This window comes from Sceloporus undulatus, chromosome 6 (assembly GCF_019175285.1).
Source record: "Sceloporus undulatus isolate JIND9_A2432 ecotype Alabama chromosome 6, SceUnd_v1.1, whole genome shotgun sequence".
Classification (NCBI taxonomy): Eukaryota; Metazoa; Chordata; class Lepidosauria; order Squamata; family Phrynosomatidae; genus Sceloporus; species Sceloporus undulatus.
In genome coordinates this window covers 105941210-105964151 of record NC_056527.1, presented here as the reverse complement: position 1 = coordinate 105964151, position 22942 = coordinate 105941210, and the positions used below count along the sequence as shown (strand labels likewise).

General features: G+C 42.4%; 2 protein-coding genes across 7 annotated transcripts; one reads left to right on the top strand and one right to left on the bottom strand.

The window, feature by feature from the left end:
• The first annotated feature begins 3766 nt into the window (after positions 1-3766).
• LOC121935320 (suppressor of cytokine signaling 3-like) lies at positions 3767-12510 on the top strand. 5 transcript variants are annotated; one of them, XM_042476719.1, is made up of 4 exons: positions 3767-4666; positions 4787-5053; positions 9609-9671; positions 11670-12510. In XM_042476719.1, exon 4 carries the CDS (start codon positions 11718-11720, stop codon positions 12330-12332), a length of 615 nt encoding a protein of 204 aa, XP_042332653.1. In that variant the 5' UTR covers positions 3767-4666; positions 4787-5053; positions 9609-9671; positions 11670-11717; the 3' UTR covers positions 12333-12510. The 5 variants fall into 5 exon arrangements, with proteins under 5 accessions (XP_042332653.1, XP_042332651.1, XP_042332656.1 ...); XM_042476717.1 differs by having other exon boundaries at positions 3767-5053; XM_042476722.1 differs by having other exon boundaries at positions 3767-5053; positions 9609-9674.
• Positions 12511-15703: 3193 nt separating this feature from the next.
• On the bottom strand, positions 15704-21390 carry RPS9 (ribosomal protein S9). 2 transcript variants are annotated; one of them, XR_006104755.1, is made up of 6 exons: positions 21294-21390; positions 19057-19178; positions 18669-18791; positions 17301-17487; positions 16965-17147; positions 15845-15973 (listed from the first exon to the last, which is right to left on the bottom strand). XR_006104755.1 is itself a non-coding variant. In XM_042476530.1 (5 exons), the coding sequence occupies exons 2-5, from the start codon at positions 19151-19153 to the stop codon at positions 15796-15798; spliced, it is 585 nt and encodes a 194-aa protein (XP_042332464.1). In that variant the 5' UTR covers positions 19154-19178; positions 21294-21387; the 3' UTR covers positions 15704-15795. The 2 variants fall into 2 exon arrangements, 1 of the variants encoding a protein (XP_042332464.1); XM_042476530.1 differs by lacking the exon at positions 16965-17147 and having other exon boundaries at positions 15704-15973; positions 21294-21387.
• Positions 21391-22942: the final 1552 nt, after the last annotated feature.

The window sequence follows — 22942 nt, the reverse complement described above, 5'->3', positions numbered from 1 at the left end:
GTGCAAAATTCTACATTTAGGCCACAAAAAACAAATTTACAGGTATAGGATGGGGGATATTTGACTCAGCAGTACTACATGGGCAAATAACCTCAGGATTACTGTTGATCATAAACTGAACATGAGCCAGCAATTGAGGCTGCAGCAAAGAAGGCAAAAACTAATTTAAGCCTGCATTAATAGAAGCATACTTTTCAAGTTGAGGGAAAGAATAGGCCCACTATATTCTGTGCTGGGCAAGCTTCATCTGGAGCACTGCTTTCAGTTCTGGGTGCTTCGTTTTAAGGATGATATAGACAAGTTCAGCAGCTTCAGAAAAGGACAAAGATGATAAGAGATATGGAGAACATAACATATGAGGAAAGGTTGAAGGAGCTGGGCACAAAGCTTGGTGAAGAGAAGACTGAGGGGTGACATGACTGAACTCTTTAAATACCTGAAGAGGTGTCACAGAGAGGAGAGTACAAGATTGTTCTCTGCTGCCCCACAATGGTAGGACCAGGTCTAATGGTTTTAGGTTACAGGAGGGTAGATTTTGATTAAACATTAAAAGGATTTTCTCAACAGTAAGAACGTTTTGCCAATGAAACCAATTGCCTAGGGAGGTGAATGGGTTCCCTTCTCTGGACATCTTCAAAAATAGTCTAGACAGCTACCTGCTAGGGATGTTTTAGCTGGAGATCTTGCAGTGAGCAGGGGTTGGCCTCTATGACCCATGAGACCCTTTCCAATTCTATAACAGCATTCCATTCATGCACCTATCCATGTTCTACACATGCACAAGCCTGAATCCTATTGTCAAAGTATGCAAACTAGAGCAAAGCCATTGGCTCACTAAGACTTATTTTCACATTAACGCACCATTCAGCAATTGATTCTGTTGGTTTAATCGATAGGATTTAGCCCCTGGTCTGAAAACAGCGAGGCTAACATAAGCTATAATGCCAATTGTTGTTGCTTTGTGCTTTTCAGTTGACTTTGACTTATAGTGACCCTCTTCTTGGCAGGTTTTCTTCTGAAGAGGTTTGCCATGGCCTTTCTCTGAGGCTGAGAGCATGTGAGTGGCCCAAGGTCACCTGGAAGTTTCCAAAGCTGAGGGAGAATTCAAACTTCCAGAGTCCTAGTCTAACACTCAAAGCACTGCACTATGCTAGCTCTATACATGCTACCCAGCTATATTCATTATAACAATTTGATACCACTTTAACAGCCATGGCTCAATGCTATTCAATCAGACTGACTCAATATCAATAGTGAGTTTGTACAAAAAGAGATGAAGGGGTGTGTGTGTCTATATGTAGAAACACTGCAGTTTCTATAGCACCATCCTATGGCATTTGTAGTTTTACAAGGTGTTTAGTATTCTCTTCCAAAGAGTAAAGGTGCCTTACAAAACTACAGATCCCAGGCTTCTGTTGTATGGAGCCATAGTAATTAAAATGGTGTCAGATTGTATTGTTTCTAGTGTAGATGCACCCATGGAGGGAGAGGCCAGAGAATGCTTCTTGGGCCAACTAGCTACTTTTGGGAAAGAGTTTCTCAGTTTTATAACCTGAGATTGTTATTGTAGTTAACTGTCTTTGAGTCTTCTCATGATGTGACCAAAGTACGACAGCCCCAGTTTCATCATCTTGGCTTCTAGAGGGAGTTCAAGCTTGATCCGTTCAAAGATCCACCTGCTTGTCATTTTGGCTGTCCATGGTATCCTCAGCACTCCTCTCCAGAACCACGTCTCAAATGAGTTTCTTTTTTCCTGTCAACTCTCTTCACTGTTCAGCAATCACATCTGTATATGGTGATGGCGATGGGCAATACAGTGACTTGGACGATCCTTACTTTAGTGTTTATAGTTCTATCTGTACACTTTAGGTTCTTATATAGCTCTTTCATAGCTGCCCTTCCAATTCCTAGCCTGCTTTTTATTTCTTGACTGCAATCTCTGTTCTGATGTTTAATCCAAAGTATGGAAACTCTTTCAGCATCTCCACTTCCCCATTATTTTTGTTTTCTTCAGCAATAAGCCTACCTCTCTTCTGTGACCTTCCTTAGTAATTGTTCCAAGTCTTTGATCTTTTCCGCTAGTAATATGATGTCTCTGCATATCTTAGATTGTTGATGTTCCTTCCTCCCATCTTCACTCCTCCTTCTCTCACATCCATACATGGCAATAGGGGAGACAATGGCCGGTATGATTCTGACTTTTGTGCTGAGTTGTATGTCTTTGCATTATAGAATCATAGAGTTGGAACAGACCCTCAAGGGCCATCCAGTCCAACCCCCTGCCATGCAGGAACTCTCAATCAAAGCATCCCTGACAGATGGCCATCCAGCCTCTGTTTAAAAACGTCCAAAGAAGGAGACTCCACCAATCTCCAAGGGAGGGTGTCCAATAGCTCTCACTGTCAAAAGGTTCCTCCTAATGTTGAGGTGGAATCTCTTTTCCTGCAGTTTGCATTCATTGCTCTGTGTCCTATTCTCCAGAGCAGCAGAAAACAAGCTTGCTCCATCCTCAATATGACACCCTTTCAAATACATCAACAGGGCTATCATATCAGCTCTTAACCATCTCTTCTCCTGGCTAAACATACCCAGCTCCCAGGGACGTAGCCAGGATTTTGGGAAGAGGGGGTCCAGACTAAGTGCCACCATTATAATGGGGCTTGGGTGCAGTGGTGCACACCATTCATTGTAGCTAACGGAAGGGGGGCAGACCCCACAGACCCCCCCATTGGCTACGTCCCAGCAGCTCCTCATAGACCCTTCACCATTTTTGTCACCTTCCTTTGGACATGCTCCAACTTGTCAACATCCTTTTTGAATGTTTGCATCTTTTCTGGTTCTTCCATCTTGGGCCTCATTCCCACTTACAAATAAATTGGTTTGCAATCCAAATCGACTGATCAGTTCAACAGCAGAGTGCGGTTCACGCTACATTTGCCCCAATTGCATTTTTTCCCTGTAAAATAACCCGCTTGTGGTTCACATTCATGAATGAATCGATTCAAAATGGATCCGCCCCAGCCGGCTGAAGGGCAAATTTAAATCGATTCCAATCCCCATCTGGTGTACACTTGTGCGGAATCGATTTACCCAAAAAGATGTGGAAAAAAATTCAGCGTTAAAAAGACACGGGTTAAATGGGTCTTGCGCATGGCCCCCGTCTCTGAATCGCTTCAGTGAGTTGGTTCAAGTGGGAAGCAGGGTCATTTGAACCGGTTCAAACCGATTTGCGATCCGGTTTAAAAGGTAGTGGGAATCAGGCCCTGGTGGTGCACCTTCCTCTTTGCATCTTTACAGGTGGGGCATGGGTGCAAGTGAAGCTGGGCTAGCCCTGGTCTCCACCTTTTCCCAGTGTGTGTGTTTGTGTGTTGTGTATATGTGTGTGTGTATGTGTGCACAGATCTCTCTCTTTGCTAGCAGAGGATCTCCCTCCTGCCCAGCCTAGTCCTGGATCACCTCACCCAACCTTTCTCTTACTGCTGCTGCTGCTGCTGCTGCTGCTGCTGCAGGGAGAGGCGGGGACCAGCTGGCTTTCCCCTCCTTCTTACCAACAGTCCCTTCCACACTTCCAGGAATCACCCAGAGAGGGGGGGGGGGGGGGGAGAGAAATCAAAATGTTGGGGGGAGGGATCCGGTTGGCGTTTACACAGCCACTTCCCTCCAATCCGAAGCCAGTTAGCCAGCCCAGGGCGGCCAATGGAAGGGGGACCATTCATAAAAATAAATACTCAGCCACTCTCCTCCTCCTCCTCCTCCTCCTCTCAGCCAGCCAGGACTAGGGCAGCCCAGCTTTGCCCAGGAGCCCTTCTCCTTCTCTCCCCTTCTCTCCCCCTTTCCCTTGGTCCAGCAGACCCCAGGCCAGCATTTTTGGGTTTCAATCCCCAACCCTAGCCATCCTTTTTCATTTCCCCTTCTTTTCTTGCTCCCTTCCCACCATCATCACCAGGCATCCAGCCACACACTGAAAAAGGAGACAAGATTTGCTTTCATTGGGGGGGGGGGTTCTTTCTCCCCCCAAAGAACCCCTTGCTCTCTCCAAACCCCAGTCTTCAAGGGCAGAGCTTCCTTCTTCTTTTACATTTTTAGCTCTAGCCATCCTTTTTTCTCCCCCCTCCTCACTTTCCATCACAATTCCCAACACACTGGAAAAGGCAATATTTGCTTTCATTGGGTTTCACCAAAAAAAACCCAATCTCTCATTCCTGCCACACTTTTTCTTTCCCTAATTTTCCCTCAACTTTAAACTTCGTTGAACATTTCCTTTGCCTTCATTGGGGGGGTCTTATTCCCCTAAAAAAAACACCCCAAATCCTAGTCCCTCATTTCTTCCACCTTTTTTCTTTCCCTCCCCAATTTTCCCTCTACTTCAAATTTCTTTTAACACAAAAACCCCCTTCAAAACCCTAGTCCTTCATTCCTTCCACTCTTTTTTCTTTCCCTCTGCTTCAAATTCAAAAGGAAAAGCTGCAAAGGACAATATTTTCCTTCATTGGGGGGTCTTATTTTCCCCCCACTCCACCCAAAAAACCTCCCCCAACCCAAGCCTTCTTTCTTTTGACTCTTTTTTCTTTCCCTCCCCAATTTTTCTCTTCTGCTGCAAAAGCCAAAGGAGCTTCTTTTGGCCTCAGACACGTGTTGGCGCCTTCACACAAACCTCAGGAGCAAAGTTGAGTGTTTGGGGAAAAACCTGAAGGGGCTCTTTTCTTCTTCTTCTTCTTCCCCTCAACTTTTCCCCTCTTTCTTTCTCTCCAGAGCCGCTTACCTCTTTCTTCTCTTCTTCCTGCAGAGTCCTGACTCAACTTAGAGCAAATAGTATTCATTTTTGCACTTGGAAACCTGTGTTTTTTGGGTTGCAAAGGCCCTTGGACCACCCTTGAGATGATGGACAAGCCAGGCCACCAAGGTGGGCTCCTTTTCACCCTCAGACTCCACGAAATGGAGTTGGTTTTGTGATTTTGGAAATTTGGGGGGGGATCCTCTCCCTTCATCCTTGGAGAAAGAAAGAAAGAAAGAAAGAAAGAAAGGCGCTTCTGCTTCCTTGGCCTCCAAAAAGGTGAGTTTGGAAAGAGGACCAGAGAAAGAGAATAATAATAATAATCACAACAACAACAATAATGGTGATGATGATGATCACAATAATAATAATGGTGATGATAACAATAATAATGGTGATGGCAATGATAATAATAATAATGGTGATGATAATGATGATAACATTAATAATAATGGTGATATAACAATAATAATAGTAGTTGTGATGATGATGATGATGACAACAATAATAATGGTGGTGGTGATGATAACAGCAGCAACAACAATAATGGTGATGATAGCAACAATAACAACAATGATGATGATAATGATGAGAGCCAGCATAGTGTAATGGTTTGAGCATTAGACTACGACTCTGGAGACCAGGGTTCAGTTCCCAGCTCAGCCATGAAACCCACTGGGTGATCTCAGGCAAAGTCACACTCTCTCAACCCCAGGAGAAGGCCATGGCAAAACCTCCTCTCAATAAATCTTGCTGAGAAAACCCTATGATAGGTTTGCCATTGGGTCCCCCTAAGTCAGAAATGAGTTGAAGACACACAACAACAACTAATAATAATTCTCTTTTTATATTTTTGGCTGGTGGGATTAATGAGTTGGAGAGGAGGTGGTGGCAAAATGCCTGGTGGACTTAGAAGGGAAAGAACAAGAGAGAGAGAATAAGTTGGGGTAATTTTGTCTCCTGGTTCAGAACTATTGTGGTGGTTTTAATGCTGGGATTTATCTGTGGGAAAATTCTTGGTGCTTTCTTGCTTATGTCTATCCCTTCAAGGGTGCATCTACACTGTAGAAATAATGCAGTTTGAAACCACTTTAATGGTTATGGCTCCAACCTGCAGAACCCTGACATTTGTAATTTGGAGAGGCACTAGCACCCTTTGGCAGAGGAGGCAAAAGATTTTGTAAAACTACAAATCCCAGATATTCCATAGGATGGAGCCCCAGCACTTAAAGTGATGTGGAATTGCATTATTTCCACAGTGTAGATGCACTCCAAGTTGCCTGTTGACTTAAGGCAACCGTGTGATTTCATAGGGTTTTCTTAGGCAAGGAATATTTGGGGTGGTTTTGCCAGTTCCTTTCTCTAAAATAAGTGCCTGCAAAACCTGGGATTTAATGGCTGTAACCTGGGATAAATCCCCTTTTCTCCCTCCTTCCCATCATTATTATAATCATCATCATCATTAAGTGGGGAAAATGTGAATTAAATTTTAGACATGAAATATGATGATGTAATGGAAGCCAGTTCTTAGCTTGCCTTGGAGGGGAAAAAATGAAATGTCACAAACTGAAATTGTAAATCTTTGGCTGTCAAAAACATTCACATTTTGTTTTTGAGACCTGACACAACTGAGAAATACTTCTTTCCTATTTATGAATATTAATAGAACTTTCTGCATTTAGTTATTTTATATTTCCACCCACTCAGTTCTAAAAGCCAACAGAATCCACAAATCGGAAATGTTGAAGGATGGGATCAAGAAATTGAAATCCTTTGGCCCAACAAGGAAATTGCTTCAAAATCTCCACCCACAGCAAAACTTTGCCTGACTTACTTTGCTTTTTTTGAACAGGAAAGATTCGCTCAATTCTGTTCTGAATCTCTATTATTGTTGAAACCTGTCCTAAACCATTGCTTTTACATTAAAGCAGCACTGAGCAATTTGTGGCCCTGTGGATCCTGCCAGACTACAACTCCCATCCTCAGTCACCATTGCCTGGGCTGGTTTGAGATAGGGGAAGTTGTAGTCTAGTCATATATGGAGGGACACTCTTTGCCCACATCTGTACTGAAACCATAGTTAAGCTGTAGCTTGGTGGGAGAGCACAGGTTTTGCACGTTGAAGGTTTCGGGAAAAGCCTCCCATCTGAAACCTGAGATTGCTGCTGCCAGTTTGTTTCTTTACACTGAGCTAGATGGATCAATCCAGTATAATGTTCCAGCCGAAGTTAAACATGTTTAAATCCTGGAAACATATCCAGGGATAGCTGTGTTGGCCATTGAGCAAATTACAATAACATCCAAAATCCACAAAACTGTAATATCTTTATGGGGCCAACCAAAATCACAAACTACCTGTTGTAAGCTTTTGAAGCTCCATTGGCTTCTTCAAGAAGCAAGGGCGTTAAAAAGAATACATAATAAGTGATGATGTTAGTCACAGGCCTGTGTTTTGTCAAAATGTTGTTGGTATGTACCAACATGCCTCATGTATTTTGTGCATTTGGGCCAAATAAAGGTATAACTGCTTTGTGGATTTTGGAAGTTTAAGTCCTGTTGATTTAAGTGCAGACTTGGGTCCATGCATAACTCTTTCCAAGTTAAACAGGTTTAAATCCTATTGATTTAAGTGGAAACTTAAGCCCACACTAAACTCTTCCCTATTGAAAATGACAGGGCTTACTTGCAACTGGATCATTCCTTTAAAATCAAGCAAACAATAAAACTTCACTTCTAACACAACTGCAGCACAACAACAGTTTTTCTATGGAGGAAAGGGGGATGGAAAGGAAATAACATTAACTTGTTCACTGAGCCAGTCTGTGTAGGTTGATCAAGTGTGGACTTGACTGTACCACAAGTGCAGGAGAGGAGTTAAACACAGTTAGTTAACATTAGAATCTGGACTTAATGGGTTGGATCTAGGTTTAATCATGTTTAGAGGAGACCCACTGCAACCAATGAGGCAAATAAGTTATAGTAAGAGGGTAGCCATACTAGCCAATTACAGTTGGCCCTCCACATTTGCAGGTTTTACTTTGGCGGATTTGATTATTTGTGGTTTTGATAAATATGTTCTCTCTATGAATCTTTAGGTCCTCCAGCGCAACTCTGCCAGACAATGACCATAGGGTTGTGCTAGAGAACCTAGAAGATCCTAGAGAAAACACTTCTCTAGGCACTTGTAGGTTCTCCCAACGTGACTCTGTTATTCAGCCCCTCTCGTTCAAAGTCTCTTGGTGCCTTCTAAATAGTTTGCCAAACTACAAATCCTATAGGATGGAGCCATGGCAGTTAAACTGATAGCGAGCTGCTATGATTATGCAGTGTCAATACACCCACGTCTCATTAATTTCAATAGATCTACTCTAAGTACAATAGACTCACCCTGGGGGTCTTACCATCAGGCTTCAACTTAACCTTTGCTCAGCAAGATTTAATTTTTTTTTCACTGAATGTCTTCAATTGGTGCTTTGTAACACTCCAGTTTGCATTTCAGCATATTGTACACTATAAAAATACCCTACCTCTGCAGAAATGTTTGTGGGTGCCGATGTAAAGGCATTCCACAATACCAAAACACCCAGTCACAAAACATGTGTCCACATCAAGAGGAACATTTATTTTATGCAACTGTTAGCCCTTCTTGTTGGGAAAGGGAGTGATTGCTGTAATACAAATGAAGTAAACATGTTGAGACAATTATTGTTCCATTTGTTTCTTGCCCATACCAAAGCCAGAAACAAATCCAGACATGATGAGGGGCTGAAACTCAAGGATATTGTTTCAAATGTTTCCGGTGACAATTTTGTAAAGTGCCCAACTTGTGGGTGTTGTTCTGTCTGAATTCTGCAACAAAACCTGAATCTGACAGACTGAAATGTCCCATCTACTTAGACACGGCTTAAAAAAATAATGCTTGTTTTCCTTTTTGACTAAGATCAAGTGTAAGTAATGTGTGGTCAAAATATGGTGGCACAACCTTGCTGTATTGAGGAGCCCTCCTGCTGGTTCCTAAGAGAGGGATACTTGGTTTCGTCCGTCATTCCCTAATAGCACCACAACTGAATCTATTACAAAATAAAAGTGTGGCAGAGGGGGTTACATGGGAGGAGCTATCCTGGAGCAAGGTACATACTGGAAGACCGCAGATGCTAGAAAGATTCCTTGCACATATCCAAACTTCATAACTGGACCAGTTTGATCTGACTTTCGCTACTGTGGCTCCTTTCTGTGGAATCTTGGGATTGTAGTTCGGGGAGGCACTAGATCTTTCTCACTGAGACATCTAAATGCCTCATAGAACTACAAATTCCAGAATTCCATAGCATGGAGCCATGGCAGCTGAAGTAGAATCAAAGTGCCGTTACTGTGGATTCTCGTAGAATTTTCTGCTGTCATTCAAACTAGAGCTTTCTAGCAGAAAATTTAAGTTCCTGAGCAGATCCCAAGATTACAGAGAATGCACCCATGACATTTAAAGTGATGTTGAACTGCTATAATTGCACAGTATGGATGTACACCTAGACACAAAGACATGTCTCTCATGAGTGGTTAACCATTAAAACTGGTAGTCTTGTAGAGAGATTCAACAGGCAATTTCCTTCAGAGGTGGGCAGTCCTGAAACCTCTCTGCCTGGGAGTGAATTACTCAGTGGCATCCATTGTGGAAATGAGGTAGACTCTATTGAAGGCGGATGGAAAGAAGCAAGCCTAGAGTGCGGATTCAGGCAGGAGAATGGCAAGCATCTTGTGAGACCAGGTAATTTGATTTCATAATTCTGTCAGGAATGAATAAAAGTTCCAACTACATTCAATACATGATCTATTCTAGGCAGAACTGACCCTCTCCAAACATGAGTGGAAGGCAAGAACACTGACAACTTCAGAGACACAGGTAGCAGCCTCTTTTGGGGGGTGGTTCTTCAGACTTATGAGCTGTCAACCATGTCATTTCTTAAAGCACAGGAGAAGCTGCCTTATACCAGGTTAGACTATTGATTCATCTAGCCTGGTAGTCTGCATCTGGCAGGTGCTGACCAGCATCTCTTTTGCTTCAGAGCTCTTTAGCTTCTTATCTGAAAATATCTGGTGATACAATAATTGGATAGGCAGAGCCAGCCCTAGCTTTAGGCGGAGTGAGGATGTTGCCTCGGACAGTATATTTGGTATATCACAGAAGGGCAATAAATCTGGTTCCTTAATAGATTAGTTTTCAGATTTTTACTGTCAAGGATGGGGAAAGGTATTTGTTGATTTGAATGTCTCATGTACCAAAGTAACCTGGCCAGCTTTGGGTATTTATATGTACTGATTTTGGTGGGTGGGCATCATTTGCTACCCTGGTTTGGCCAGCTAAATGTTTTGGGTCAGCTCTGTGGATGTATAGTAATGGAGTCAAAGAGACAAAGAGGTGACAAATTGTGAGAAAGGCAAAAAATAATAACCAGTTGTCTTAATGCGTGGTATCACCAAATCTAGCAGGATAAAAGCTCTGTGAGCTGGACATTTTTGGTTACTGTGGATGTGTGATTGTGATTCCTTCCAAAGGTAATCAGCACTGGGCCTCAAACCCACAAGACGTTGTACAATACAGGGCTCCCCTCCCCTTCTCTGGGTGGCAGGAAATTCCAGCATTGCATTTTTGACTTGGTCTGTTTCCTTGTAACAAGAGGCTGCTGGAGAGATAGTGTCTTTGCAATATCAGCTGACTTACAAATACACAACACTGTGAGAGGAAGAAGACATATTAAACAATTGCTAAGGTTGCATTCTATTCCCCAATAGCAACAGTATGATCTCCTGCAGCCATCCTCTCCCCACAACTATCACAGAGGCTGCAATCCAGCTCCTCCTTGAAGGCTCCAAGTCTTTTCATGGAGCCGTGAGCAGTGGTGGAGAGCAGGGCTTGCAGGACAGAGGCACTTAACATTTTGATTAGCAAGAAAAAGGGTGGCATCTGCTGCTCCTTCAGGACTCTGTTCTTCTCTGAATTTGGCTGAGGTCCTCACAGTGGGAGGCAGAATGTTGTAAACTGTCTTTGCAATACTAAGTATTGTGCCAGGTATTGTTGCATCTTGAATAGGCAAATAAAAACCAGTGGCTTTACAGACGGCTTGTTCCACATGGGGAAAAAATGGTAAGAGTGTTTGTTAATACCCATATTAATCCCCCCACCTCTGTGCTGGGAAAATAACTTCCTGCAATACCTTGAGCTACTTGTCTTAGGGCAGCTGATAGCAGACATGCTATGCCCCTCATTCTCCTCCAGTCCCATGCAGTCTCACATCTATATCTGTGAGCCAGCATAGCCATCTTAGCTGGATGAGTGTAAGAAGTATAGTTCCCCCAAAGTAACTTTTTCCAGCAGCACATTTTTTTTACTTTACAGCTAATTTCCTTTCTGCTGTGAAGTCCAGTCACTCAACTGTGCCTTTGTTCTCCTGGTTCTCACTTTCACTGAGGATTCCTGAAACAACCAGTTGCAAAAGCTGTGAGAAAAAAAGCTGAGCTTGCTCAATCAGTCAGCTCCTGAGCAACAAAGGTCACACTTTTTTTTTTTTACAAAGATGAAACAGCAGCCTGCCACGACAAGACATGTCCACTATGGTGTCAATTTGAAGGCTTTAACATAGGGCCTCTTGGAGAATCTGGATCACATTACTAATGCATTTTATGAAACTGTTCTGCAGCTTTGGGCTAGCTTCAGATGTTCCAGGAAGTGCTCACCTTCAAATTCACAAATACATAGAACAGTGAGAAGCAAAAGAATCGCTTTTAATGTAAATATTGAACTATGACTAATCTAATTTGACCACATTTGCACAAAAATGAAGCAAGTATAGTCTCTCTCTAGGTGTGGCAACATGTGAACCATTTCTGTCTTCTGCTTTAGATGCTGCTACGATAACCGAGCAAGATCTTTGGGCCAACTGGAGGCGCAATGGTCCCCCTGTGCTGGTGCTGCCCGCCAGCACCTGCCCAAGCTGTGGCGGCCATGAGTGGCACATCCACACCCTCCTACCACTTCAAAAGTTTCTGTGGGGAGTTTGAACGGGTGGAAAGTGCTCTGGAACGCCTGGAGGCCAGCGGATTCTACTGGGGCAGCCTGTCAGGCACTGAAGCCAAGCGGCTCTTAACCTCCCAGCCACCTGGTGTCTTCCTGGTGCGAGATTCCTCCGACCACCACCACCTCTTTACCCTGAGCGTCCGCACCAACACTGGCATCACCAACCTGCGCATCCAGCAACAAGGCCCAGCTTTTCACCTGGAGGCTCTGCCAGGGGCTGGCCATCCTCCAACTTTCTGCTGTGTGGTCCAGTTGGTAGAACATTATCTCTGCCTGGGGGCTGTTGAAGGGGGCCCATGCTATCTGGAGAGAGAAGGGCAGCCGCCAGTGCCTTTGGCCCTCACCCATCCACTTCGATGCAAGGTGCCCACTCTCCAGGAGTTGTGCCGCCGGGCTGTGCGAGCCAGTGTCCGGGGCAGAGGGGACACCAGGGCTCGGTTGCAAGGGCTACCTGTGCCCCAGGGATTATTGAACTCACTATGCAGCTGAAAGGGACAGAGGGTATATCAAGGGAGGAGGACAGGGAGAAAGCCTCTTTAAGGCCTTGTAATGAGGGCGGGGTCTTTCCTTCCAGACATTCCCTCTTCAATACAAGGTCAGAACTGGAAGCCCAACAGTGTGTCTGTTGACTGTTTTTCGAGGAATAAAGCAACTGGGATATTCAGAAGCCAGCTGTCTATCCAGATGATTTCTCTCAACTTATTCCAAGGTCATTTCGGATCTCAAATGCCACCAGATGCTGGGAGGCGGGAAGCAGCCTATTCCAGGAGTGGGGTTCCTCTTTGACACAAAAGCCCATAATTTCTCTAATACATGCTTTCCTTACACCAGAACAAGGGTGCATGTCCCCAGATGTCGGACTGCAACCGTAGACAATGAAGGATCGTAAAAGTAGCAGTCCCAAGAAATCTGAAGGATCAAATGCCACCCCACAACCAAGCCATCCAGTTCCCACATCTCAAAAACATCTTGACAACCACTACAAAAAGATAATCCCAGTGCAAGAGCCAGAGCTGTAATTTGGTGTACAGGCATGTGTGTCATTACCTATTGGCAGAGCTGTCTTGCCAAAGACAGTCCTGTTCATGCCTGCAGCCTAAAGTCATTAGATATTACACATGTATGGATGAAGCAGTGCTCAGTAACAAGCAACACATCCCTGCTACAATTCATTATTTGTATGTTCAATTTATATGCCAGTATGTGACCCAAGGCAGTTTACAACAGATTAAAACAAAACACTGCTAAAATCTATTCGTAAGTTAAAACCCCCTCAAAAGCGTATCCTGTTAAAAACAACTCTAAGGTTACTCCCACCATTAAAGAACATTGTGCAGTGACCAGCTAATAGCCAGATATTAGTCTAAGCAGAAAGGTCTTTGCTTGCAGCAGAACAGAGTGGGCATTTCAAATCCTGAGAGCAGCCACTAAGAAGGCTCTCTTGTGTGTCCCCACCAATGTTCCTGTGATAGGAAGGTATTCCTCTTCCTGACCATTAAAAATGGTGTGTGATCACATTGGGAGAAGTCAAGTGCTTGATCAAATTGATAAGAGCTTTATAGGTATTAACTAGTACTCTGAATTGTGTATTTATGGTTACTTCAGGAAGAACAAAACTTTCATATAAAATCTTTGAAAGGATAAAAACACCCTTCATAAACAACAAAAGCATCAATTTTCCGCACCAGGACAAACACTGGTATATACAAGCTGTCCACCCCCTTTCTGCTTACACAATTCATGTCTGACCACAACATCCCATTCTCTCCCTACCCTCTGCCACCTTCCAGTCACTGCCCTCACTCAGGGTCATTCCTGTAACTTGACAGACCTCAAAGAATGCTGAATTGGGAAACCAGTTACAGAAAGAAGTATTGTGAGGCAAAAGAAACCACTACTCAGCTTTTATGCTGTGTTGCACATTTGTGCAATTTTTTGTGAACAGCCAACATTTTGAAACATGTTATCAATGGCAGAGTAAGAAAGGTCACAGGTCTGTTGGGGAACCTAAATAGTTGGGCCTCCCAATGAAGTATTTGACAGTGTTTTCTTCTCTTCTCCGCTATGCTTTCCTGAGTGGACTACAGAGCTTGGGGTTGTAGCTGTTGTGCTTCAACTCAATCTTCCCAATGCCAAGCTAGCTAGGAGAGATGGGAGTTGCAGCCTATTATATAGTAAACCACTGGGACCAGTATGGTGCGTTTCAACTATGACTGGTGACCAGGGTTCAAATCCCTGCTTGGCCATGGAAACTCATGAGGTGACCTTTGGCAAGACACACTCAGCTTCAGAGGAAGGGCAACCCCCTCTGAACAAATCTTCCCAAGAAAACCTGCGATAAGGCTACTGCGCCTAAAATGAAGAAACACAAATTTCTCTTGGCTGAAGCACTTTCAGCCTCAACCTCTTCCATTAACATGCCCTCTATAATTTTCCACACCAGATGCTCTAAATGAGTTGTCATTTTTTCTTTTCTTTAAATTGGCATTTTAAAGCTTCCATGACAATTGAGTTAAAACACCTTCTTAAAAGCCCCTGCACATTCAGATTGCTCCTTCCTACAGCATTTAAGGAACTTAAATCACTTGCAATGACTAGTCTGATTTCAATCTTACTCTTGGGTTAAAGGTACCAGCTTTCTTGTTGGTGAGCCAGATGTCTTCCTGGAAACTACTGAGGATCCCTGCCAATTCCTCTCCAGGGCTAGGTGACCTGAGAGTTGCAAGCTGCTCTGATCCAACTGGAGGGCCAATTTTATTTCAACTGCTGCATGCTTGTGGGGCTCCTTTCAAGTAGTGAGACACAGGATTTTGTGTCATCTGCTCCTGCATATGCTTCTGGAAAAGTTCCCAACTTAATCCATCTGTCAGTTTCTCCAATTGGATACCTTTATGAAGTTTTCAAACAGGAACTTACAACCATTTGTGTACACATTAAGTCCAGTAAGAATTGCACTTGGGTTTGTATAGCAAAACAAAGGAAAGCAGTATCAAAGGCCAAGCGAATAATGATCCTAGAGAACACTGAGAACCTCTCCCCTGTAATTCATTATGACACAGGAAATTAAAGCCAAAATTCTAAGACAGTGATGGTGAACCTTTTACAAACTGAGTGCCCAAACTGCAACCCAGACCCCACTTATTTATTGCAAAGTGCCACGTCCCTCTGGCTTTCTAGTAAGAAACTGGCAAACTCTGTGCTAGGGCGACAGCATGTGTGTCCACAGAGAGGGCTCCGAGTGCCACCTCTGGCACATGTGCCATAGGTTCGCCATCACTGTTCTAAGACATAACAAAAAGGGGAGAAAATGATTCCTGAAATTGTTTTGCCCCGAAGACTTCACTACTTCCTACAGGCACCATGTGTGTACAGTCGGCCCTTCTTATACACGGATTTTTTATACACAGATTTAAGCATACACGGTTTGAAAATGTTCCAAAAAAGTATAAATTTACCTTGATGTTCCATTTTTTATTAGGGACACCATTTTGCTATGTCATTATACTTAATGGGACTTGAGCATACACGGATTTTGTTATACACGGGGGATCTTGGAACCAAATCCCAGCGTATAACAAGGATCCACTGTATATTCATGCATGTTCTGTTTGCTCCAGTTAGCTACCTTCGCTGCCTCTATCCCACAATGACTCCCTATCAATTACAAATTTTGCAATGTTATCTGTTCTAGATGCCTTCCATGTCTTTTATGCAAGGATAAGTATCCCAAAATGCCAAGTTCTGAGGTCAACCATCAACCAATTCAAGCAGGCTTTTATCCAGAGAATACAACGCAAGAGACATCTTGCCCATAATTATGAAATTTTTTCAGCGTTTTTGACAACATGAGGGCTACAGTATTTATCCACAAATATTTTTATTGTGTCATGTTAGTCAGGCAGGCTAGATTCCACAGTAATCTGTGTGCTTAGACAGAGATGCACCCCATAGCTTAATCCTCCTCTTCATCATCCCCACCACCAGCACCGCCTTGGCCCTTCTTGGCGTTCTTCCTCTTGACACGACCTGGCCGGCCACCACCATACGGTGAACGGAGGGAGAAGTCAATATGCTTTTGAGAGTCCAGCCGAACAATGAAGGAAGGAATGTTCACCACTTGCTTTCTTACACTAAAGAGAGAAAGAGATGTAATAATTACAGAGGCATGCACAAAACCTCTTTTTTAACTCCAAGTTCTCAATACTGCTATAAAGTTCCAATTTAATCTACTGTATCTTTCTGAAGACTTACTGCTCCCACCAACTGGCTGTTAACATTTGTGATCCAATTATTATCTGAAGTTTAAGGTATACCATACTCTTCCCTGCTCTGGTGTTATCTAGCTATTCTAGGCCCAATTTATAAAATTCATGACGGGGAATGATGGATACTGCAGGGGGGAAAAAGTATTGAGAAGTCTCTGGAGCTAGAAAAGTCTAATGTACTTCATCAGCATTTGGAAAAATGTGCACCAAGACTACATGCCTTATCAAAGGCAAAGCTAACACACCTGCTCTGTTACAATTGTGTGATGCAATGCAAGCTTATGCTTATTTATGCTAATGTCAGCACACTGCTCAACAGGGCTTAGTAATAAGTGTGTTGAAAGAGCTCAAGTTTAAAGTCTTGTGACCGCTTACTCACAAAATGGATTATGGAAGCTTCAGAACCAAACCAGTTAATACAGGAGAAAAACTTAATTTCAGTCTGACATTTTCTGTTATTTCCTGTGGTAAGAAACACATAGACTAGGGTGGGGCAACATGTGGTCAAAAATTATTTTGTAGGCCTTGGCCCTATCAGATCACCCATTTCTCCAATAAGAAAAAGCATAAATTTCCTCCTGTGAAAATTCTCTGAAAGTGCCCATTCAGTGTTTAAATATATATCACCAGGCCCTCCTGTAACATTAAGAAATCCAGTCTCCAAAGCTTCAAGACTTCTATTCACTTCTGGGTTTGGTGGAGCATTTGTTTTCCTGCAGTCTAATACCCCTTCACACACAAAAAAAATGGCTCCTGACTCACTGTAATTTGTCCAACAGACCTATATTAATGCCAGCTGCCACCAGGGATTACACCAGCATTTTGTGTTGAGAAGGAACACAATACTAGCTATTACCTCAATTGCCCATGTGGCAAGACCTTCGCAAGGTGTACGGCACAGCCGCAGTGAGCCTTGCCGAAATCTTTGAGCGTTTTGATTGGCATGCTGCCCCTCTACTGAGTTGAAGGGCTACTGAGTTATCCAGGATTCCAATCCAGGGAAGGAGTTGGTAGATTGGCACATACATCCTGGCACAGGCTACACACAAAAGACATCAGAACCATTACTTCAGAGGCAAGTCTACCCTTGCAACCCAAAGCAATTCAATTGTTGCTTTCAGGCTCTGTTCAACAAGTATGGTTTCTAAATAAAGTTCATATGCCACCCTCCCTTATGCTCCAACCCACATACCGGATGTGTCTTTGGCGGATGAGCACCCGGGCGTGGTGGATAGACTTGGCCAGGCCCAGCTTGAAGACCTGAGTTTGGAGACGCCTTTCCAGGAAATCCTCAATTTTCAACCCCAGGATGTAATCCAGCTTCATCTTCCCCTCATCAAGCACCCCAATTCTGACCAGACGCCGCAATAAGGCATTGCCTAGGAAAGGGTAAACACATAAATGAGATGAAGATGCCCACCTACACCCGACACAGTAATTTAGATTTAAAGCATACATTTATAGACATCTGGTTAAAAATATTTACCTATCATGGCTAATGCAGAATGGTTTTTGCACAGTCACTTTAGTTCTTACAAGTGCTGACCAAACAGATTTGCAGACAGGACAAGGAATTATATGGTTTTAATTCAGCGTTACAGTATAAAGGGAATAGACCTTGAGTACAAAGTTTACATCTCTATTTCAGACACACATACTGAATATGATTAGAATAATCACTCCCACCCGTAAGTCTTGCATCTTAAATGTGACATTAGTGAACTATGCTGTTCTTGTAAGGAAAACACTGATGGGCATTTAAGCAAGCGAAGGGGGGAAGTTTCAGTTGGTAACCTAAGTAAAGGCTAGAGAACAAACATTTTCTTAAAAAGCGTTCTGGAGGAGCAAATCTTAGGAATCGAGACAAAATAATTTTATGAGGAACTGTATTAAAGGGCCGCACCATTGAGAACCACTGATTTAGGGCATATGTACACATACCATTTCAAGCCATTTCCACCACCACCCCACTCTGCTTTCGCTCTGTCAACATGAGGCAAGACCAAAGGCCTGATTTGACTGTGGGCTGTCTATATGTGGAAAGGGCAGTCCTGCAGTGAATCTGGGCCATCCCTCCCTTAATCCACTTTTTAAGAACCTACCTTTTGCTCCAGATCTTCCCCAAAAACCCAGAACACTCTGGAGAAACACGAAACAGCTGTTTACAGTGTCCTGCTATGCAGACCAGAGTTGTTTCTCTAGGGGTCACAATGTGGCACCCAGCCATGTGATCAAAGCTGGCTGCCTTGTTTTCGACCTGAGAGGGAGCAATGTGCTCCAGCAGGTGGCACAGCAGAACACTGTGTAGATTGCTGACCAGTGTGGCTCTGCATTGCTCAGGTAACAGAGAGATCAGGGCAGTTTTGGGACCTCTGGGGACAGCTCAGAGTATTCTGGCTAGTGTAGACCCACCCTAGTGAAGCTGGCAGGATCTATGAAAGACTCAAACTTGTTTCAGAACAAATGAAAGCTTAAACTGTTCCTGAAAGTACTGGGAGCATCAAAAGAAGAACCATTCATTCATAAGTCCAACCCTGGTATACAAAGGCCTTCCACTTACCCTCAAAGAGACGCCTCTGATCCTTCTCATCCAGAGTGAGCAACTCACGGGCAGCTTTGCGGATCTTGGCCAAAGTGAACTTCACTCGCCACACTTCACGCTTGTTTCGCAGCCCATATTCACCTAGGATTAAGACAAAGTTTAAAATCAACTGTTCCAACAATGAAACAACAGTTTGGGGGAAATGGTGCACTTAGTTGGAATTTTTGTTAAGGTTAGATGGCTCCGACCCAAGGAGTGCTTTCATGGTGGTTTCTTGAATTGACAGGAAACTGGACAAGATGATCTTTTGATGTTCTTTCCAAAACTATGATTTTAAATGCAAAACGCATCTGCCTACAGGGGGGTGGCTGTTTAAATATCTCCTTTCCCAAGCAGGAAATCTTACCAATGAGTTTCAGCTCTTGGTCAAGGCGTGACTTCTCAAAGGGCCGCCTGGGGGTGACATATGTTTTTCGACATACCCAACTCCTGGCAACAGGCATTCTGGCCTAGACAGGCAGTTAAGCCCTGTGGGTGAATAAATGAATAAAAACGCATAAAACAGCTGGAGTCCATAGACGCAACAAGTAGACACAAACAAATAAGAAAATGGAGATTCTCTATGTTTCCTTCACAGTGTTTACCTGCTGTGGCAAATATTTCCATACAGTGAGGACATGCATCTAAACACTTCTAGGCATTAGAAACCTACACTCTTTGAAAAACTGACTACTGTATTTTAAACAATCTGTTTTTCTACTTTCCACCTAGTAAATTTCCCAATGGCTTGTTTCTATACCTGAGATGTTTTCAGCACAACAGAAATACAGTTGACCCTCCACATTTGTAGCTTTGACTTTTGCAGATTTGATTATTCACAGATTTGATTAACATGTTATCTCGAGGAAACTTTAGATCCTCCAGCATGACTGCTGGAACCTGATGCTGGAGGAGCTAGAGATTCTTAAAGAAAACACTTCTGTAGCCATCTGTACATCCTCCAGTACTATTCTATAGTCAAATTCTGGCAGATGTTGACCACAGAGTTGCACTGGAGGAGCTAGAGATTCCTAGAGAGTTGTTCTCTCAGGTAAAAAACAGTGAGTTTTTATATTTAGACTCAGAAACCAAACTACAAAAGGCACACATTCTTCAGAAACTACAAAATGGTCCAGACTTGTACTTCTGCAACTCAATCTGCTGTACACTGCCTACATCAAGAAAATCAGAGACATCCTCACTCTCCATATAATCATGGCTAAGTTGCAAGATATTTTTAACTGAGCAAAGAGGGTATCTAAAGAGATAGGACAGCATTCCTCTTTTGGTCAGCTGTTCTGAGAAATGCCCCATCAGCCACATGAAATGTAATAGGTCATGAATACCTACATTAAAATGTGAAAACAGTGTTATGTGATACAGAGATCTAAGGTTTTTACTCCTCAGAAAAGACTGAGTTTAAAATTCCCAAGTAGATGATACACAAACATTTACGAAGAAATACAATGCCACAGACTCCTGACATTTGGTATCATCCAAACATTTGGGAAGCAAAACTCCCATCATCCTCATCCAGCACATTCGAAGGGTTGGAAAAAGTGCTTGCCCAACTAGTAGAGATGCAAGTCACTCACAGAACCACCGTAAGCACTGAATCTAGTCATATTCCACTTGGACAGTATTTGAAAGGCATGCTGTCTAAAACAAGTTTCAAAGATATTCTATAGATAGATTACCAATAATACACAATTGAGAGACCTAGCTATGTTAGTCTGGTTATCAGTAAGCAAAGGGAACTGGGAAAGGAGTTGTAGCACCAGCTTTTGAATCAGATTACCACACTACACTCTTACAGTGCTACTATTCCACTTTTACTGCTCTGGCTGCCTCCTGTTGCATTCTGGGATTTGCAATTTAGGGAAAGGCATTTAGAAGCCAGAGAGCTCATTCTTTTTATTTTTTGGCAGTGTGTCTTTTGAATATGGTTCAGGTTACGCATGACTAATTCTGGACAATCACTTTCTCCAGCCCTTTGGCTATGGCAGCTAAGGATCCTTTTCATACTGCTAAATTACAAATGTTTGCTGTAAGAGCCTTTTGCATATTAAAAATACTAGCTTACTGTCAGATCTCTTTGCATACAAATAAAATATAAGTTTGTAATAAGAACCCTCTGCATATTAATAAATTACAAATTTACTGCAAGATTCCTTTGTATATTAATGAAATACAAATGTTTGCTGTAAAGATCCTTTAATGTATTAATAAAATACTAGCTTACTTTATGCTCCCTTTGCATACTAACAAAATCAAAGTTTGCAGCAAGAACCCTCTACATACTAAAATACAAGTCTGCTGATAAGGCTTGCTTACTAAGCCTCCCTCGTGGAAGGCTTCTCCGCCATGAACTGCGCATGCGCGCCTCCCCTTTCTACAGCCAGAGCATGCGCAGAACGGTCCAGGTTGAACATGGCAGCTCCAGCGCCAAGCTTTTTTAAGCTTATGCGTCGCCGCGACGATGTTTCCAAAGCCCGTTTCCCCCCTTTTCTACAACCCTCTGCCTCTCCTCTCTCTTTCCTGCCCTTACGTCCCCTTTCTAAGGCCTATTCCTACCCGCGGATGGCTGAACCGCACTATCCCTACCTTCCACCACTCTTGGGCACCGCACGCGAAAGGAAGTGAAAAGCCTCAGGGGGGCGCTTATATACGGCCCAGATAGGTCCCGCCTTCTAGTTCCAGTAGCCAATCATAATGGGGGATGGTTTTCTGACGGACCAATTGGCGGAGGCTACTCGGAGAGAGGAGTAGCCAATCGGCGTCGGTTCCGAGGATAATAGAGAGGAGAGGCTAGAGAGGCCAAGGAAGGAAAAGGCGCCTTCAGATGACGAGGCCTACAGATTCTGCAGGGAGGGGGGAGTGGTGATGACGTAATAGGAGAGTCTCCTTTTCCCCCTTCTTCTCCCTGCCGCCATTTTGTTTTTCTTTTGGGGAAAAGGGAGGAAAAACATCCAGAGAGAGATGTTTAATTTCTGTTTTGACTGATTTGTATTGAATTTTTAAAACATACAGTATTTGACATTTCAATTCATAACTTTTTAACACATTTTACATTTTAATACACAACTTTTAAATTGTTTAAATGCTTTTTAATTATCTATCTATCTATATATATATACACACACACATTAATACATTTTATACTCTTTTTAAATTATACAGTAGTAAACAAACAATAAATAAAACTTTTATTTGTACCCCGCTTTTCTGTAATAAAACAATCAAAAGCAGCTAACATAAATAAAACATCCAACATACACTACTTAATATAACATTAAAACATTCCGCCACTTAAACAAGTAACAATTAAAATTAATTTGTTAAAATAAAATATTAACAATAGCATAAAAGACGGGCAAAATGGTAACATAATAAATGATACAGTATTTTACTTGCTGCTTTGGGTCCCTATATTGGGAAAAAGGTGGAATATAAGTAAATATACACATAACACACACATATATAAAACATATTTTTACTTTTTAAAAGTAACATATCATTTTCCTTTTTAACACTAATAATAATACATTTTATTTATAGCCCACCTCTCCTGCAGATTGAGGTGGGTTACAGCAAACGAGAACAACAATAAAATACAATACAGTATACAATTAAAATCCAGATTTCTAATTAATCCCCTACCCCAACTCCCTCCCAATAATAAAAAATAACAAACTAAAAACAATAACAGTATAAAATAAACAAAATATAAAATACTAATTAGAAGGGGAAAAAGAAAAGTTAGCTAAAATTAGAGCTAATCAGAGGCAAGACATCTATCTTGAGAAAGACTGGTGCTATCGATATCAATGCAGGGGAGGCTAATCTGGAAAGGCTTCCAGTGTCTGTTTTTAGATATGTTTTTAACTTTTGTATGTTTTTGTATTAGTTTTGTACTATTTTAACTAGAAGGTTCAATGCTATTTCTTATTTCAATACATAAAATCGTTTACAATATCCTGTCAATATTCTTTTCTTGTACTTTCTTTCACACATACATCCTTCTCTTGTCCACATACTTCTTCAAACATCCACAACATAAATCCATTTTTACATTCTCTCACACTAAAGTAAAAGCAGATAATAAGTAAATTAATTAATAATCACTTATTAATGAGTTACTTATTTTAATTTTTATTGTGATGTTTTAAGGATGTTTTATCTTGTGAGCTGCATTGGGTCCCTTTATGGGGAGGCAGGATAGAAGTGAAATGAATAATAATAATGCCTCGAAC